Source organism: Macaca nemestrina, chromosome 20 (assembly GCF_043159975.1).
Source record: "Macaca nemestrina isolate mMacNem1 chromosome 20, mMacNem.hap1, whole genome shotgun sequence".
In the NCBI taxonomy this organism is placed as follows: Eukaryota; Metazoa; Chordata; class Mammalia; order Primates; family Cercopithecidae; genus Macaca; species Macaca nemestrina.
Window position 1 is genome coordinate 54001082 of NC_092144.1, and position 19401 is coordinate 54020482.

Genomic DNA, 19401 nt, shown 5'->3' on the forward strand with positions numbered 1-19401 from the left:
TAGGAAGGAGTTTGCCAGCTACAAGGGAGTGGAGGCAAGGAAAGAGAGGTCCCAGAAGAATGAGTTTGGCAGGGGCTTTGGCAACACTGCCAGGAGGGCTTCTTGCAGGGGAAGGGTGTCAGCACTATCTGGAGGTCTCATCCAGTTCCTTTCCTGAGTCCCTGCCTTTACTCCCCAGGTGGGCTGGCCTCCAGAGGAAGGGCAGTTCGTGGCGGAGGCTCCAATTTAGCTCTCAGGGATGAAGGGGCGAGGCTGGCTGTGGACTTTAAGGGAAATCCAAAGATAGCTCAGCAGAAAAGGATGACTCGAAGCCTGATCTTCCCCTCAAGAGAAGGGAAGCAAGAATGAATCAGCCCCTCAAGCTGGAATGAAGTTGCGGCAGGAAGTCAGTCCTGGGTTTGTGGCCCAAGGCCACTCTGCCTCTGACTCACCTTGGCAGTGGGGTGGGATGGGTGTGAATCTGGGCTCTGCAGCCTGGATTCCTAGCTTCCGGCTGGGGGCCTGAGGGGAGGCCTGGCTCCTCTTGAAACCTCAGTTTCTGTATCTATGCAGTGGGGTAAGGAGGGTCAGGAGAATGGTTATGGTGACTTACAAACAGAGCAGGGCACACAGTAGGGCCTCTGGAAGTGCCAGCCCCCTCCTTTGCCCCCTTCCCTTTCACATCCTCTCTTCAGCGGATGTGAAATGGGTATGTGGGTGGTTTGGGGAAGTTTGGGGCTTCTGTTAGTCTCTTGATGGGTGAGTTGTCAGCTAGATTCTGGTAAGGCATGAATAGAGGGAGAAGAGCAACAAAAGATCAGAAAAAGGGCAGCCGCGCATTGTGTGTGAAAATAAAAAACAATAATAATGATTCTTGGCTAGGGACAGTGGCTCATACTTATAATCCCAGCATTTTGGGAGGCCGAGGTGGGCAGATTGCTTGAGCCCAGGAGTTCAAGACCAGCCTCTGCAACATAGTGAAATCCCATCTCTACTAAAAATACAAAAATTAGCCAGGTATGGTGGCAGGTGCCTGTAATCCCAGCTACTTAGGGGTAAGGCAGGAGAATCGCTTGAACTCAGGAGGCAGAGGTTGAAGTGAACCGAGATTGTGCCATTGCACTGGAGCCTGGGTGACAGAGCGAGACTCCATCTCAAAAAAAAAAAAAAAAAAAAAGATTCTCACATATTTGGTTCCTACTAAATGCCTCTGGGCTACTCCATGTTTTAATCTTCACAGCAGTCCCATGGGGAGACAGTCCCATTTTACAGGTGAGGTAAACTGTTCAGAGGTGAAGCCACTTACCCGAGGTCACACAGCCAGTGGATGGCAGAATCAGGATTTGGAACCTGATCTGTCTGAGTTCAAAGCCATTGCTCTTTGCCTCAGATCTGGGCAGGGGTTTGCTGAGGACTGCCCAGCCTACAGACCTGAGAGGGCACTTAGAGGAGGAGGCCTCTGAGACAGGTTCAAACAGGGCAGCAGTCTTCCACTGGATGGTCTGCCAGTGAGGAGTGTAGATATGTTTAGAGAGAAATGGCAACTTCTGGCTTTAACATTTATTACAAAGATCAGAGCAGAGGCTGGTGAGTTACACTTCTTCCTCCCCACCAAGTGCTCTCTGCAGCTCTGGAAAAATGGTGTCCTCTTTGTTGTCCCGCCAGGGGGCGCCACCTCCTACCCGCCCCAGCCTCATACCTAGTTCTTCAGCTCGGCCAGCGGTAACTGAAGCCTCCCAGAATCCTGGATCCGGGCCCCTAGTACCCTCTGCCCCAGGGACCCAGGAGTCCGGCCTCCAGGCGCCTCCACTTGTGACTGAGCTGGAGGTCGTCCATAGCAGCATAGTGATTTTGATGAGGGTATGCAGAGTGGGGGTGACCATGTTCCCACCTGGGGCCTCAGGTGGGCCAAGGCCTCCCCACTTTAGCCAGCGTCCTCTCCAGCAGCCATCACAAGCCAACCCACTCCAAGCCAGGGCCCCCTTTGGTCCTTGCACTTGAGGTGCTTTGTTCAGGGCCAGGGCAGGAGTGGCAGAGACGATGTACATCACCTCAGTCCTGGGGAAAGTAGCCTGGTTCCTCCGTGGGTCCTGGAGAGACGGAGAGACTGATGGAGAGGCAGGTCAGGAAGAGGGAGAGGGAGAGTGAGAGTGGGACACACCGAGGTGCAGACAGAACCTGCTGAGCAGAGGTGGGAGGCAGGGGGTAGGTGTTTCCGGGCCCCGAGGCCAGGGTGCAGGAGGGCATTTAGACAGACACATTGAATGGACAGAGCCAGAGAATGTGCCCAGGACAGGCAGAGAGAGAGAGAGAGAGAGAGAGAGAGAGAGAGACCAAGCAAAGAGGGAGAAGGGCATCAAGGGTCAGTGAAGGGGAGAGGGAACACCATCTTCCTTCACTGCCAATCCAGCCCTGAACTGAGTCCTTTCCTCCAGACAGTGCCAGAGCTGACGAGAAAAGATGGCCGTGTCTCCCAGCCATCCCCTGCCCCCTTGGCCACAGAGGGTGCTGGCCACAGGAACCCTTCCTCCGGGATGCCTTCCTGCCCAAGTCCCAGCCCCCTCACCAGCTACGTGGACTGCTGGCTGGGTTCTGGAAGCTGCCTCGGCCCCAGGGCAGTGCTAAGCAGCTCAGTCAGGGCGTCCAGCTTCCCCGCCAGCGTGTCAATCTGCTTCTCTAGGGCCCGGTGTGAGCTGCTCAGATTCTGCTGCAGGTCATACAGGATCATGTGCATCTGGACAGGAGGAGAGGATCAGAGGTGTCAGGGGGGTGGGGTCGACCCCTGCCTGCTCCATAGCGTAAGGCAGTGGAACCAATATTGACTACATCCTTGTGGTCCTCTGAGGATTATCCTCAATAATAACTGTTACCATGTACCACTTCCCAGCTACCTGCCCAGGTGTTTCCCTGTATGGTTTAAAATCCTCCTAAAAGCCACTGGGAATGGGAATCCTGTTCCCATCTTATAGCTGAAGAAACAGGCATGGAACCGTTAAATGACATGCCCAAAGCAGCTCCTGAAGTAAGACCTAGAACATAGTAGGTGCTCATTAAACATTTATAGCATGGATAGTGCCTGACTTCCAAATCCACATAGTCTTTTACTACACTCTCTGGCTAGGATTCACAGCTTGCTTGATCCCTGAGGGTTTGTGGGTTTTCTGTGGAAATTCTTGAATTCTGTGTTTTTGGCTTGATAACCTTCAGAAATTACCGCCTGCCAATTCCTGCCGATCTGGGCCACCGCCTCCTCACTGAGACCTGCCATGCGGTTTTGGGGCCTGCATCTGTGACCGTGCTTACCATGGCATTGGTGCCAGGGGCCACTGTTTGAACTGCCATGGGCTAACGAGAAAAAGCAAAGGCCACCGGATAAGCAGAAGATGCTGTGAGCCAGGCCAAGGGGGTGTTGTGACATCACTGTCCCTGAGCACCGGCAAAATCAAGTGGTCTCAGCAGAAAGGGGCGGGTAGCTGAGTCACGCCTTGGCCAGGCAAACTTGCATGGAAGTCCCTGTGGCCCTGAGCACCCGTCCACAAGAGCAGCAGAGATTGAGTTTTACGGAAACAATGTCACCTGTGTCCTTGTCAGTGTCGTTCATTTTAATTGTATTGGTTTTGCCATCTATGGGCTTGGTTTGTAAATTTGCTTTGCTTTTATTGTATGAGTTGTAGTTGGAAGGAATTTTATATCCGTCCACATGTAAGTAACTTAACAATAAAAATAATTTGAAACCAAACACTGGGGTTCTTTGTGCAATTTTTTTTTTTTTTTCAGTTTGTAAGGGATCTGTTCCTTGCATGAATGTAAGAAGCTCTGTGTTGCATCATTCATTCCTTCCTTCCTTCCTTCATTCAACCACAGACCTTTACTGACAGCCTGTGTGTGCCAGGCTCCTGCCAAATTTCCCTGTTCTAGAGCCAGATTTCCCTCCCTGTGGCCCCAACCTCCCCCTTCTTCGAGACATCCTCCCATGGGATCCTAGTACCTTGGAGATGTCCACCATGGAGTTCACTTGTTCCTGGAGCTTCCGGTGTTTTAGCCGCACCTGGCGGAACCTGTGGGAAGAAGTGGGGAGTCAATTTTACAAGGCTGGTCCCTGAATGTGGCTATAGCTCAGGGGTGGAATGAAGGGAGGAGAGGCACATGAAGCAACAAAACAAAGACAAAACGTTGTCAGAGAGCTGAAAGAGTGGGAGGGGATGACTGCACCACACATCCCCATGAGCCCCCATCCCCAGTAGAAACCCAGGTACCCAGGTCCACAGACACGCCAAGATATGCAAAGACAAACCAGCACAGACACACAGAGTCATGCATGGTCAGATCCAGGTGGACAAGCTGTTGAGTGAGACCACACCTGGGTGTCCTGACCTGGACGGGCATGGACACGCACACACACAAGCCGTGCAGAGAGGTGACTTGGACATGGGTGCACATGGACACATGTGCATACAAAGCGCCCTCACGCGTTGATGGCAGCCAGCAGCCTGCGCTGATGCCTGCGGGCAGCTCGAGACTCCTTCCTGCGAGTATGTTTGTAGAACATCCAGGCTTCTTGTAGCACTCGGGCAGCGGACTCCTTCATCTGGGGGTGAGTGGCACAGTGTCCATGGAGATAGACCCTTACGGTTCTGGGAAGGCAGGGCTCGGGCTGGGACTCGGGTCCTAGGGGAAGCGGGGGAGCTTGGACTCCTGCCTCTTGAAAGAGGGGTGTGCCATGGGGGCCATATGCCCATCCTCACCTCTTTGGTATACTGGATATCCATCATGAAATTGTGCACGTGCTTTTCTGCCTTGTTAAACTCCAGCTTCCGGGCCACCACGGCCACCAGCAGGGCTGTGCAGCAGACCCCCTGTGGGCACAACAGGTACTGTGGCATGAGGCTGTGCCACCGACTCCCTCCTTGAACCCTCCCAACAGCCACAGAAGGCAAGCACAATATCCCCAATTGACAGACAAGCAAACAGGCTCAGAGAGGAGAGCCAAGGTCCCAGTTCAGAATGGGGGAGCTAGAATCATAAATCGCCTATGTACGAGCCCAAATTTGATGTGTAGTATTCACACTTGCAGGATGGCCTCTTGCATTAGGGGTATGATTGGAGGAGCGAGAGGAAGGCTGGGTTCTGAGCCAGGGGCAGGCCTCTGGGTCCTCACTGCTGACATGGTCGGCCATTGCATTGTGGAGGGTGTCCCTCCTTCTCCCACCTCCACAGCCTCTTCCTAATTCCAGCCCTGTCCTCTCTCTCCTGGACCATCTCCAGCTTCCCACTCATCCTCCCCTAACCGCCTTGGACCCCTCTAATCTCCTAGGCTTCCACTGCCCTGAACTTCTCAGCCTGGCTACCAAGGCCTTCCAAGGTCTACGCGTCTCACCGAGACAACTCAGCCCTGGCTCCATTCTGCCTGCCCTCCCTGAGCACCTTCCTGCAAACACTCATTCTCCTCCCTTCCTTCTCCCAATGCTCCTGGCCCTTCATGGCCTTGGCGATTCCTGGCTGCTTGTGGCACCTGCTCACCTGTCCCCTAGTTAGAATGAATCGTCCTAGGAAGCATCCCCCACCCTATAGTTTCAGCTCTTGATCACCCAGAACAACTTCCAGTCACAAATACTGGCTCCAGGGGACTGCCTGGGTTCCAATCCCAGCTCTGAGCCAATTATTTAATCTCTCAGTATTTCAGTGTCTCATCTGTGAAATGGGCATGGCCTCAACAGGGTTACTCGGTGGATTTCATGAGTTACCCCTGGCAAGTGTTTAGGGCACAGAGTGGCACAGAGTATGTGCTCAGTAAAAGTAAGCTATTATGGGCCGGGCGTGGTGGCTCATGCCTGTAATCCCAGCACTTTGGGAGGCCCAGGTGGGTGGATCATGAGGTCAGGAGATCGAAACCATCCTGGCTAACATGGTGAAACCCCGTCTCTACTAAAAATACAACAAATTAGCCGGGTATGGTGGCGGGCGCCTGTAATCCCAGCTACTCAGGAGGCTGAGGCAGGAGAATGGCATGAACCCGGGAGGCCGAGCTGAGAGTGAGCCGAGATGGCGCTACTGCACTCCAGCCAGGGTGACAGAGCGAGACTCCGTCTCAAAAAAAAAGTAAGCTATTATGGCTCAACTGTGCCATGGAACCTTTCTTTTTTTTTTTTTTTTTTTTTGAGACGGAGTCTTGCTCTGTCGCCCAGGCTGGAGTGCAGTGGCCGGATCTCAGCTCACTGCAAGCTCCGCCTCCCGGGTTCACGCCATTCTCCTGCCTCAGCCTCCGGAGTAGCTGGGACTACAGGCGCCCGCCACCTCACCCGGCTAATTTTTTGTATTTTTTTAGTAGAGACGGGGTTTCACCGTGTTAGCCAGGATGGTCTCGATCTCCTGACCTCGTGATCCGCCCGTCTCGGCCTCCCAAAGTGCTGGGATTACAGGCTTGAGCCACCGCGCCCGGCCGCCATGGAACCTTTCTGCCAGGAGCAGGCTGTGAGCTCAAGTGCACATCGCCCTATCTCTCTAGGTTTCGGTTTCTCCTTTTGTCAAGTGAAGGAGGAGGTCCTGAGCGGCACTGCAATTCCCTAACTGAGTCTCTGCCCCTCTTCCCTTGCTCTAAAGACTCACCACTGGGGGAGTGAAGGTCACCACATCCTTCACCTGTGCACCCAGGGACTGGGGGGATGGATATGTCTTTCCTGGGTCCACATCTGGGCTAGGTGCTGGTGGCTTAGATCCCCGAGGGTGAAGGAAACCCAATCTTGTAGGGAGGTGAAGGCCAAGGCATTAGGTGCTGGTCTCTAGAGGGGGCCAGGGCTGGGTGGGAGGACCTGAGTGACTGGGTCTACGGAGGGAAGGAGGTGGATGTTGGGGTTCAGGAAAAGGCTGACTCAGGCTGCAGAGCCTCTGCCTCATCCTTGAGGGCACAGGAGCTGGTGGGGAGGTGGCTGGATGCCTGGGCGCCCCCAGACCTGCTTACCGAGCACCTCCTGTGGGCTGGGTACTGTTGGAAGCGCTTTCCATAGTTGAACCCATTTAATCATCTCAGCAAGCCCATGAGGAGCATGCTAGCATCAGCATCCCCATTTTATAGGGGAGGAAAGTGAGGCCCAGAGAGATCACGTGGCTCGCCTGAGCTCCCCAGCCAGGAAGTGGCAGCCGCAGGATTTGGACCCAGGTAGCCTGGCCCCACAGGCATGCACTTGATAACTGGACTCTACACCCTTGGTGGAGGCTGGGAGACAATTTCTGGGTTCTGAAAGAAAATGGGGCTGGGAAGTCAGGAGCCTGGGTCCCTGAGGAGGATAAGGGCTGGGGCCCTAGGTTCTAGAGTGAGCAAGGCCTCAGGGACTGGATTCCTAGGTCTCATTTTTTATTTTTATTTTTTAAGAGACAGGGTCTCACTCCGTCACCCAGGCTGGAGTGCAGTGGTACGATCATAGCTCACTGGAACGTCAAACTCAGGCTCAAGTGATCCTCCCACTATATTTGGCCTCCCAAAATATTGGGATTACCAGTGAGTATCTTGGTCTTGAAGAGAGAATGGGGCTGTGGGCGCCCCAGACACTCAAGTTTCTCAGGAGCTGTCCCTGAGAGCCTGTGTTGCCTCCATGGCTTCCTGGAGCCAGAGGATGACCACTTTGGGATGAGGATCAGGTCCCCAAGGGGGCCATACTCACCATGACTCCAGTGCACAGGCAGACTATCTTGCCCCACATGGTGCCCGGCACCACGTCACCATAGCCGATGGTCAGGAATGTGATGGGGATCAGCCAAAGTGTGTCTGAAAGGTGCCCGGTGGCATTCACAGCCTGCCTATGGGGAAGGGTGGGTTAGTTCTAAAACCCCACCATGGAGGTTTCCATGATATTCAGTCCCCTTCCCTCTATGCCCTCCCCTCCCCTCCCCTCAACTCCTCTCCCCTCCCCTCCCAGTATACACCCATAGTCCTAAGAATCAGCTGGACAAAAAGCCATTAAGTTCTGAGCTTTGGAAAGGCTGCATGGCCTCCTCTCTGCTGTGTGACCTGGGCGAGTTGCTTAGCCACTCTGGGATCTGAGACTGGATCTGGACAATCCCAATGCCGGTATGGTCTCAGCTAGGCTACCTGGGCTGCTGTGGCATTCAGAGCACGTGGTTGAGGGTGGAGAGTCAAGAGGCGGCCAGAACCCAATCAGACCCTGACTGGCGGCTGCATCCACCCAGAGGAAGGGGTATATTTTTCTAATTTCCACAAAGATGCTGTGTGGTCCAGAAGGGGCCCTATCAGGATCAAAAAGGACTGTAAAAAGGCTTGGTGGGACTCTGCCTTCGTTTCCCCTCACTTCACAGAAGGAGACACTTTTTTTTTTTTTTGAGACGGAGTCTTGCTCTGTCACCCAGGCGGGAGTGCAGTGGCCAGATCTCAGCTCACTGCAAGCTCCGCCTCCCGGGTTTACGACAGTCTCCTGCCTCAGCCTCCCGAGTAGCTGGGACTACAGGCGCCCGCCACCACGCCCGGCTAGTTTTTTATATTTTTTAGTAGAGATGGGGTTTCACCGGGTTAGCCAGGATGGTCTCGATCTCCTGACCTCGTGATCCACCCGTCTCAGCCTCCCAAAGTGCTGGGATTACAGGCTTGAGCCACCGCGCCTGGCCAGAAGGAGACATTTAAGTCCAGCCATGGAAGGGATTGAAATATTGAGATTTGTCTAACTGTGTCCACAAGCCCCTTGCTGCAAGATAAGCAGGGAAAACTTCATTCGTGAGAGCCCCAGACACCCCAGACCCACCAGGTTAGAGTTTCTAGGAGCGAAGATAGAATCTGAACTGTTTACAAACCCCACCCCCCTCATTCCCAAGTACATTCTAGTTTCAGGACTTCTGCCTTGGAATTTGGAACTTTGACTTCCTCCCCATTCTCCCATCATTCAGATGAGAAACATGGTGGGGGGATCATTCATTAATCCTGATTCTGACCAATTTCCCAGTTGGGAAAACTAAGATCCTGGGAGGTGAAAGAGTTTAAAATCATGACAGAGGGCCGGGCACAGTGGCTCACGCCTGTAATCCCAGCACTTTCCGAGGCTGAGACAGGCAGATCATGAGGTCAGGAGATCCAGACCATCCTGGCTAACACAGTGAAATCCTGTCTCTACTAAAAATACAAAAAATTAGCCGGGCATGGTGGCGGGTGCCTGTAGTCCCAGCTACTGGGGAGGCTGAGGCAGGAGAATGGCTTGAACCCGGGAGGCAGAGCTTGCAGTGAGCCAAGATTGCACCACTGCACTCCAGCCTGGGCGACAGAGCAAGACTCCGTCTCAAAAAGAAAAAAAAAAAAAAAAATCATGACAGAGTCCAGGCATGGTAATCCCAGAACTTTGGGAGGCCGAGGCAGGAGGATCACTTGAAATCAGGAGTTCAAAACCAGCCTGGGCAACATGGTGACATGGTCTCTACTAAAAATACAAAAATTAGTCAGGTATGGTGGTGCACACCCATAATCCCAGCCACTTGGGAAGCTGAGGCTCGAGAATCGCTTGAAGCAGGGAGGCAGAGGTTGCAGGAAGCAGAGTTCGTGCCACTGCACTCTAGCCTGGATAACTGAGACTCCATCTCAAAAAAAGAACTGTCAGGGAGACTACAGATGGTGGAATGTGACACTCATTTTTCAGATGAGGAAACTGAGGCTCAGAGAGGAGAGATCTAAAGCCAGATCTTCTCATTCTCCTCCTGCCCTGAAGGATCTTTGCCACATACACTAGACCAGAGGTTCTCAACCTTGGTTGGGCCATACAATCACCTGGAGGGCTTGCTAAAGCGGATTGCTGGCCCTACCGTTCAGGATTCAGTAGGTCTAGAAGGGACCTGAGAGTTTTCATTTGCAAGTTCCCAGTTGATGCTGCTGGTCCTGAAACCACACTTTGAAAACCACTGGCTGAGATCACTCCCAACCTCTTTCTCTGTAAGGGATAGAAATTGAGGTGCGGCTTCGGGTTACACAGTATCCAGGCGGCAACCAGGATCTAGTTCCAATTCCCTGCATGGAATTCTTTTCCAGAGAAGCTCCAAATCATCCCCTTCCTAAGGTCACAGAAAGCACCCACCTACAGTGCATTCTGTGCTAATTTGGAAAATATGTCCCCTTCCTCCAAGGCAGACGCAACCCTTTAGGCAGGTCCCAGAGACAGGTTTGGAGACCGAACAGATGGCCTGGAAACCTGAGGCAGTAGAAGTCCAGGAGCCAGAAGGGAAGGGCTTTTTAGGGTCTGTGTGTGCATTTGGGGAGACTGAAGGCTGCACATGGAGGATTGGCTGGGGGCTTGTCTGTTGGTTCCTCTCACCCCAGTTGATGCGAGTGTGGGCAAATTGCAGCCAGCAAGAGGAGAAGGGGTCAAAGTGTGAACTTTGACCTCTGCTTGGTCCTAGGGGGCCTCAACCTGCACCGCGGCACAAGACGGCCACCGCGGCTGTCCGGGGTTCCCTCCCCTGCGCATTTATGCCTCCAGCACCCTCACCTCTCGGCCACGGACAGCACCCAGGCCGTGGTCAGCCAGAGGCCAAGCGTGAGGCCGAGCAGCAGGCGGCCGGGGTGCGTGTTCATGTAAAGCTTGGCCACGAACCAGTGGCGGAAGCGGACTTGGTTGAGAGCGCCGATGCTGCGGTAGGAAGCGTTGAGCAGGACGCCGCTGCGCAGGAGCACGGCGCGGGGCACCAAGTAGAGACGCAGCAGCATGGCCAGGGACAGCAGCGCTTCCCCTTGGCCCAGGAATCCCGGCCAGGGCTGCGGGGAGGTCAGCGGCGCCCCTAAATCCTGCGCGCACGGCGGGCCCCGCATGGGCGCCGGGTGCAGCCCGCACACCACCAGCTCCAGCACGATCTGCGCCGCCTGCCGCCGGGTCAGCGCCACGCGCCAGTCCCGCAGCCCGTTGTCGGTCATGAACAGCTGCGGGGAACGGGCCAAGAAGGGAGGGGTCAGGCGCAGGTCAGGCGGCGGCCCGCGCCTGCCTGCGCCCTGAGATAAGTGGGGTGTGCCCGCCTGGCCGGGAGGGAGGAAGATAGAGCAGGGCGGGAGAGGGATAGGGAGGGAGCGGGACAGGACTTGTGGAAGACATCTCTCCACTTTCTCCTCCTTCCCCACCGTCCACCCCACTAGTTTCAGCCCACTTCCTGCCTTTGAACACTGAGTGCCGACTGTGTGCCTGGCATTGTTCTATGTGGTAAGGATACACAGTGAACCAAACAGACCCGCCTGCCTCCCTAGAGCTTGCATTCCACGTGTCTGGAGCTCGCTCCTACTTCTGTTTCGGTTGACATGCCTAATAACTGTAATAATAATATCAGCAATAACAAAGCCTTACGCCTGTAATCCCAGCATTTTGGGAGGCTGAGGTGGGTGGAACACTTGAGGTCAGGAGTTCGAGATAAGCCTGGCCAACATGATGAAACCCCATCTCTACTGAAAAATACAAACATAAGCCGAGCATGGTGGCGCACACCTATAGTCCCAGCTTCTGAGGAGTGTGAGGTGGGAGAATCACTTGAACCCGGGAGGCAGAGGTTGCAGTGAGCCGAGATCACGCCACTGCACTCCAGCCTGGGTGACAGAGTGAGATTCCATTTCAAAATAAACAAAAACAAAACAATAACAATAGCAAAATCAGCATGTACTGGGCACTGTGGATACGCCAGACACTGCTCTATCCCATTTACATGTTGTGACTTAGTAAATGTCCACAGCCCAGTGAGATTGATATTATTTATTATTGCCATCATTTTATAGATATGGAAACTGAGGTCCAGGTCCCTCCCATGGGCAATGGTGCACTGAGCTACAGACCATTTGACTACTCTATGATAAGATGATAATGTGCACTGTTTACTGGGCACCTCTTATGTGCCAGGCACTGCTCAGAGAATTGCCACATATGACCGATAATCCCCATTTTACATGCAAAGTTATGATAGGAGAGGCGGAAGAGGGGAAAGGGAATGGAGGAACAGCATCTGGGGCAATGGGGCAGTGGGCGATGGGATGTGTTTGGGTGAGACCCAAGGTGGAGTATGGATGGGGAGAATTCCTGGGTCTGGGGCAAGAGGGAGGTTATTGGCACAGAGATAGGGTGATTAGGAGTGGGCACCCCTAGGACTGGGCCAGGTGCAGTGGCTCAAGCCCGTAATCCTAGCACTTTGGGAGGACAAGGTAGGCAGATTGCTAGAGCTCATTTGTTGGAAGCCCGCCTGGGCAACACAGTGAAACCCCGTTTCTACTAAAATACAAAAAAATTAGCCGGGCCTGGTGGCATCTGCCTGTAGTCGCAGCTACTTGGGAGGCTGAGGCATGAGAATTGCTTGAACCCAGGAGGTGGAGGTTGCAGTGAGCAGAGATCGTGCCACTCCACTCCAGCCTGGGCAACAGGCCAAAAAAAAAAAGGAAAGGAGTGGGCACCTCTGGGACCTTAGGTTGCATGGGGACTGGATTGGGGATGCGATGTTGGAGCACAGAGATCTGGAAGGCTGAGGTTGCCTGGGAGCAGAGTGGACAGAGGCCTGGGGGCAGAAGCAGGGCTGCAGGTTCGCTCTCAGCATCTGTGAGTGTGCAAGAGGGGACCAGGGGCTACAGGGGAAGAGCGGGGCTGGTTGGGGAGGCTCTGCCTGTCTGCTTGTGGTTCATCCCATCTGGGTGGGTGAGGGTGTGGACACAGCATCTGGGGCAGAGGAACTTCATTACTCAGATCAGGAGGAGGAGGAGGATGGAAAGTATGAGCTGACAGGGCACTGAGGGGGTTGTGGGGAGCAAGGCTTAGGGGCGGGGCCTGCCCTACCTGGACCTCTTTGGCGTGAAAGGCCACGATGAGGCAGAGGAGTAAGAAGGTGGAAATGCTGATCATGCATTTAACCAGGAACAGGTAGAGCGCCCACTGTCAGGAGGGACAGAAAAAGGTGTGTGAGATCCCAGGTCTCCCTCCACCTGGCCCTCCACCTTTCCTTCAAAACCACCATTTTTTTTTTCGATTCCCAATTTTCCTAGCCTCCTTCCCCCACAAACCAGTCCCTCTTGATGTATCGGTTCTGGGGAAGTCTCAAAACCATCATCTGGGCCCAGTGCGGTGGCTCACACCTATAATCCCAACACTTTGGGAGGCCGAGGCAGGCGGATCACCTGAGGTCGGCAGTTTGAGACCCCCTGGCCAACATGGTGAAACCCAGTCTCTACTAAAAATACAAAAATTAGCTAGGTGTGTAATCCCAGCTACTTGGGAGGCTGAGGAACCAGAATCTCTTGAACCCAGGAGGTGGAAGTTGCAGTGAGCTGAGAGATCGCGCCACTGCACTCCAGCCTGGGCAACAGAGTGAGTCTCCGTCCTGAAACAAGCAAGCAAGCAAGCAAACAAACAAAAAACCACCATCATCTGGTCCCCAGGAATGCTCTATTTCTCCCCAACAGCTCAACCCTGTTCAGATGCTGGTGTCTACCCTCTTCCTCAGCTCTTCTCCCAAGACCCATATCCATGAAGGGGGGCCTTGAAACTCACATTCCTTCTTATTCCTGTCCTGTTTCCCATCAAAAATAGTTCTGCAGGGGGTGTGTGTGTGTGTGTGTGTGTGTGTGTGTGTGGTGTCTAGAAAAAGACATCTAGCTTCTGGAGAGTGCCCCCTCCCCTTCCCTTCCCACCCAGCTGGTGTTGCCCTAGAAACCAACTTCAACCATCCCCAACCCCAAATCTGGAAGAATGCAGAAACTACCATTCAGTCCTCAAAGACTGAATCACACCCTTTCCTGCTCTCATCCAGAGGGCTGAGTCCCTGAGACCCCAGCCTCAGCTCTGAGCCAGCCCCCTCAGTTCTGCCTCCCTGCAGCTCCCCACCCCCCACCCCGCCCCTCTCTTCTGGCTCTAAGCCCAGGGCAGATCTGGCCGGAAGCACAGGGCCTCCAGAAACCACGGAGCAGTTGTTGCTTTTTTTTTTTTTTTTTTTCCTCTCTTTGTGTGGCACAACCTTGGAGGAATCTAGAATTCTGGAGAGAGGGATTTAGAGGGGACTGGGACTGTTGGATTTCCTAAGAGGGGTTGGTCCCTGCCTGGCGGGTATTTGCAGGGGGAGGGGTCCACGTGGGCATCCTTACAAACCATTGCACCTGTTTCTCCTAAGAGGGCTGCCAGCTCCCCTGGCTGGGCCAGCACCACGCCTCTGAGCAGGGGAAGAGAGCCAGTTTCCTGCCCCAGGGGCTGCTCCCCAACCCCCTACCAGAACAATAGTGCTGTTGTCACCAGCCCTCCCCCACCTTCTATGGCTCCCTGGTTCCCTGCCTCCTTCTTCAGTCTGTCTCAACCCCCCACACCACTAGACAACAAGCCCCCTCCTCACACTGCAATTCACTTCTCTGGTGGTCTTCTCTACTTTTCCAGTTCCTCTTCCCCCAAATCCCGGACCTGTCTGCACTTGGGCCTGTACTCTGTTCTCTGAATTTCTCTGACTCTAGAGATGGTTGTTTCTGTCCCTCTATGTGTTTTGAGGGTCTCTGTTTCTATTGTCTTTTCTAACACCATGTGTGTATCTCTTACTGGTGGATTTCTCAGTAGCTTGATAGCCCTATTTGTCTTTCTGTTTAGCTGTACCTCTATCTTTCTGCATCTTTGTCTCCATCTCTCTATCTCTTTCTCTCCGTGTATCTCTGTGTCTCTGTCTCTCTCTGTACCTCTCACCATCCCTCCTCCTCCACCCCACCTGGTGCTTTTGGATATCTCTATCTGGTTCCCTTGGACTTCCTAGGGTTTGGCACCTGCCTCTCTGCCAGCCCCTCCCCTTGGGGAGTAGGTGTCTGGGTCCTTTGCAGAAATGAGCTCATTAGATTGAGATGGAGGTGGTGAGGGGCCATGGGTGTTATTAAGAGAGACCTCAAAAGGGAACTGAGGAGCTGTGGCTCAGGCCTGTAATCCCAGCACTTTGAGGGAGGAGGATTGCTTGAGTCCAGGAGTTCAAGACCAGCCTGGGCAAACAAAGCAAGATCCCATCTCTACAAAAAATAAATTAAAAAGGGTGAAGGGTGACCCTTAGGGTCATGTATTTTAACCCTCACCCTAATTTACAGATGGGGAAATTGAGGTTCAGAGGGTTGGAACAGCTTCCCCAAGGTCCTACTGATAGAGGCGGTGACCTGGCCATGGTGGAGGGAAGGAAGAAATGAGGGGTGAGAAAGCAGAGGGGGGAAGTGGGGTAGGATGGACCCTGACTCTTCCCATCTGCCAGGGTCACTGTGTTCCCACCTTGGCTGCTGGGTGCGGTGCTTCGGCGTGGGAGCGGCGGCCAGGCCCCGGCCATGCTTCCTGTTGGCATGGACTTCGGCGGCCCCACCCCCTCAGTGCCCGCTGCCGGCCAGAGGAAGCTGCCTGTCTGACCCTCCATGTGACTCCTGGTCACTTCAGAGCTGCCCACCACCCCCTCCAGATCCGAGTCGGACATCAGACCCTCAGGAATCTACCCAAACTTCAAATCAGTGTCTGCTCCTGGCTCTACCAGCCCAGTTCTACAACTCTTCCGCCAGAGAGGTCTCCAGCCCCTCCTTTCCTGTTGAGTAAGTCTGTTCTCCCCTCAAGCCACTTATTCCAACCCTTGTCCTTCATCTGCCCCATCACTGGCCTGACCAGGGCTGGAATGTGACGGCAGCCTGCTGAGACCTGTCCTGACCCCACTTTCCCCTTTCTTCCCTACTCACCACGATCTTCAGAGTCAGCCCCTCTTCCCCAAAGACATTCAAAACCCCCTTCTCCTTAAGACTCAGGAATCCAGGACCCAGCCCCCTCCTTCCCTGGTATCTAGGGGTCCAGGCCCCTGTGAGCCTACCTCTCCACTATTTCCCTGACTAATTAGCATATGCAGATTTGGGGAGAAATCGAGCTTGTTAATAACCGAGACTGGGTTGGGGGTGGGATGGGGGAGGCAGGTCAGGGGAGAGGTTCCTTTCCCATTTCCCATCCCCACCCCCAGGCAGTTTTTTCTGTCCTTCGCATCTAAGGCACTGGGTAAACATTAGAGGTTAGATAAGGACCAAAGAGCTGCCGCCTACTGGAAGAACTTTGTCTTTCCTCCACCCTCCCTTCACCAAACCTGGGGCTACCTCTCCCCTTACTGGCTCTTGGGGGACTTGAGTGTCTGATCAGCCACCCTCTGGCCTCCAGGGGTCCTGGACCTCCGGCCGTCTAATGACAACATCTTCAAATACTGAAACACTGAAACAAATATTCCCTTCCTTGTGCAGAGGTCCCCAACAACTAACTCTCCCCTGGGAGCACCCAGGAGTCCCAGCCAAAGCCCATCCTCTCTCAGACCCAAGAGTCTAGGCTCCCAACCCCTCCTCCCTCAGATCCAGGAATCCTGACCATCAGTCCCTCCTCCCTCAGACCCAGGAGTCCTGACCCCAGTCCCTCCTCCCTCAGACCCAGGAGTCCTGACCCCAGTCCCTCCTCCCTCAGACCCAGGAGTCCTGACTTCCAGTCCCTCCTCCCTCAGATCCAGGAGTCCTGACCCCCAGTCCCTCCTCCCTCAGATCCAGGAGTCCTGACCCCAGCCCCTCCTCCCTCAGACCCAGGAATCCTGACCCTCAACCCCTCCTTCCTCAGATCCAGGAGTCCAGACCCCCAGTCCCTCCTCCCTCAGACCCGGGAGTCCTGACCCTCAGCCCCTTCTCCCTCAGACCCACGAGTCTAAGCCCCAGCCCCTCCTCCCTCAGACCCAGGAGTCTTGACCCTCAGCCCGTCCTTCCTCAGACCCAGGAGTCCAAGCCCCCAGTCCCTCCTCCCTCAGACCCAGGAGTCCTGACCCCCAGCCCCTCCACCCTTAGACCTAGGAGTCCCAGCTCCCAGCCACCATGCCCCACTCACCGAGCACCCCCCGAACCACAGCATCTCTGCATGCAGCACCATGAGTCCGATGCCAGTTCCCGCCAGCACCAGCGCCCAGCCGGCCAGAGACTTCTCCTGCTCCAACAAGCGCTTTCGGAGTCTCAGGGCCCCCAGGCCAAGCACCAGATCCCCGCCCATGGCCCCCGGGGTCTTGGGGCTCAGCCAGCTTCCTGCCCAGGGTCCCCCACCTCGCAGCACACACAGGGCAGCCACTGTGGCTTGCAGGTCGTCAGCCTGCTCTGCTGGCTCTGGGACTTTTGCTCTGAGGCACAGCAGAGCCCTGTGCCCTCTGGGGAGTGGTGGCGGCCAGGCAGGGCGGGGAGGGGCAGGGGAGGCCCCAGGGTAGGGGGAGGCTCCCCAGCTCCCCCTTTTGAGAATAAGGAGGGGCTAGGGTGTGTCTTGGGGCAGAGCAAGAAAGAGACGTCCATCCACGTGGGTAAAGACACACACCGACACACGATGGGCTTTGTCACACACGATGGTCTGTACCTTGTGACACACACCTCCACTCACCACACCCAGACACCGAAGGACACTCCACGGCCCAAGACAGAGACTAACACACCAGGGCACACAACACAACCTACACAGAGTGACTCACAACTCCCAGCAAGCTCCGAAACCCACAGCCACACCCAGACACCACACACATGGTGTGACACACACCAGCACTTAGCAAGCAGGCAGCGTCCCGTGACACACACAGCCACACAAACATCGTCCACACACAGGCACAAATATTACACTCAAAGTTGTCACAACTTTCTCTGACACAAAGAGCCTCACCCAAACACCACAAATAGGATGATGCACATCTGTGGCCACACAAACACAATATACATCAGGTGTTACACAAACACATAATATATATTAAAATACTGACACCCCGACGCCACACACCACACATCTACAGAAACACGGTGCGGTCCCAGTTTCCTAAACACTACACACCCTTGGAATGAAACCCGATATGTGCAGACACACAACATTTAGGGACATACCTAGAGCAGCCCCCAATCACCCAGCACCTAGAGAAATGCACATACATTGTGGCACCTGTTGACTTGAACACAAGTGCTCACGGTTATGATTCAAAACACACACTGATCCAGCGTGCTCCAGTGTGTGATGCAATTCCAATGTATGGTCAGAGGACACGCTGAGTGGATGCGTACAGAGACCTACAAGGTACAGAGACACACGGAGAAACCCAAGCAGCACATGCCTGAAGCAAGATGATTCTGGTATATTCTGGTCACACAGGACACGACCCAGGATGGTGCCCCGGGGGAGGAGGATGGGGTTGGACCTTCTTAGACCCCAGTGCCCAAATGCAACATACGGATGGGTGCAGTGGCTCATGTCTGTAATCCTAGCAGTTTGGGAGGCTGAGGTGGGAGGATCGCTGGAGCCCAGGCGTTTGAGACCAGCCTGGGCCACATAGCAAGATCCTGTCTCTAAAACAAACAAAAACAAGAAAATAAACGCAACATATACCTTTGACCCATGAGCCACACCCAAACATCACCGACAATACCGCCACACAACCCAGCACATGTTATATTCCAACATGCGTGGCCACACAGACAACACGCACGGAGTAATACACCAGCACACAGCAACACAAAACACATAGACACAATGTTTCCCAACACACCCAACCTTCCACAAACGACCACGTGTCCCATAAAACACCAGATGTCACCACTCACTGATACCACTGACACTGAGGCCTACCACCACCCACACAACACCAGCATCCGGGGAGCGGGACATATCCTCCGACATAACACACAGCTACACAAATACAAGACACTTGGGGTGGTTGGCACTCAGGCTGGGTGCTGGGGGCTGGGAAGGAAGAGGCCCCGGACAGAGACATGGACCCTGATGTGAGACACAATGTCACGTCCTTGAGTGATACACAATGTTACATACAGGAGACCCACCAAGAGAAAACACACACACTGCCACACACAGCAGCAAATGGAAGTGTGGAATGCGCACAGTGACTCTCAGAGTGACACACGACAAAGGACATCACCATGCGTCGTGGTATGAGCCACTCATGGGCCTGTATACCATACGCTCTGACACAGACCCAACCCTCCTGTGGAGACACACAGCCATGCACTGACCTGGTGACGCACATCGCCTCCCAGCGTCGTGCACTGACCTGGTGACACTGCCCTTGGCCTCATGCACACCCATCTGGGAGGAACCCGCGGACACAACCCTCCCCCTCCTTGTGTCCTAGGTCATGTGGGACCCTGGACCCACCAGCCCCAGGGAAGTGCGACACGCACAGACATGCCTGGTTGCACACCGAGGCAGCCCACACAAACACACCCAGAGACACCAAACCATACACACGGACACGCCCAGTGACAAAAACACAACCCTTGCGGGGGCTCCGCCCCTCAGCACACACGATTACCCACTCGGCGAGACTTGGCGGGAGAGGGCTGGAGACACACCCGGGCGCGCCCAGACACCACACATGCGTCCACTTGGAGAAAGTGCAGCCGCCAGGCACTTCCGAGCCTGCAGCCTGGGTACCCCT

The 19401-nt window shown here is 54.5% G+C and overlaps 1 protein-coding gene across 5 annotated transcripts; it reads right to left on the bottom strand.

The window, feature by feature from the left end:
- Positions 1-1141: 1141 nt before the first annotated feature.
- LOC105463841 (potassium calcium-activated channel subfamily N member 4) lies at positions 1142-19177 on the bottom strand. Of its 5 annotated transcripts, XM_071087056.1 has the most exons (10): positions 18977-19177; positions 16818-18295; positions 12762-12857; positions 10455-10882; positions 7638-7773; positions 4725-4835; positions 4449-4567; positions 3968-4037; positions 2546-2713; positions 1145-2069 (listed from the first exon to the last, which is right to left on the bottom strand). In XM_071087056.1, exons 2-9 carry the CDS (start codon positions 16974-16976, stop codon positions 2549-2551), a joined length of 1284 nt encoding a protein of 427 aa, XP_070943157.1. In that variant the 5' UTR covers positions 16977-18295; positions 18977-19177; the 3' UTR covers positions 1145-2069; positions 2546-2548. The 5 variants fall into 5 exon arrangements, with proteins under 5 accessions (XP_011709532.1, XP_024643137.1, XP_024643139.1 ...); XM_011711230.2 differs by having other exon boundaries at positions 1142-2086; positions 16818-19177; XM_024787369.2 differs by lacking the exon at positions 18977-19177 and having other exon boundaries at positions 1144-2069; positions 7638-7769; positions 16818-16958.
- Between the last annotated feature and the right edge of the window lie 224 nt (positions 19178-19401).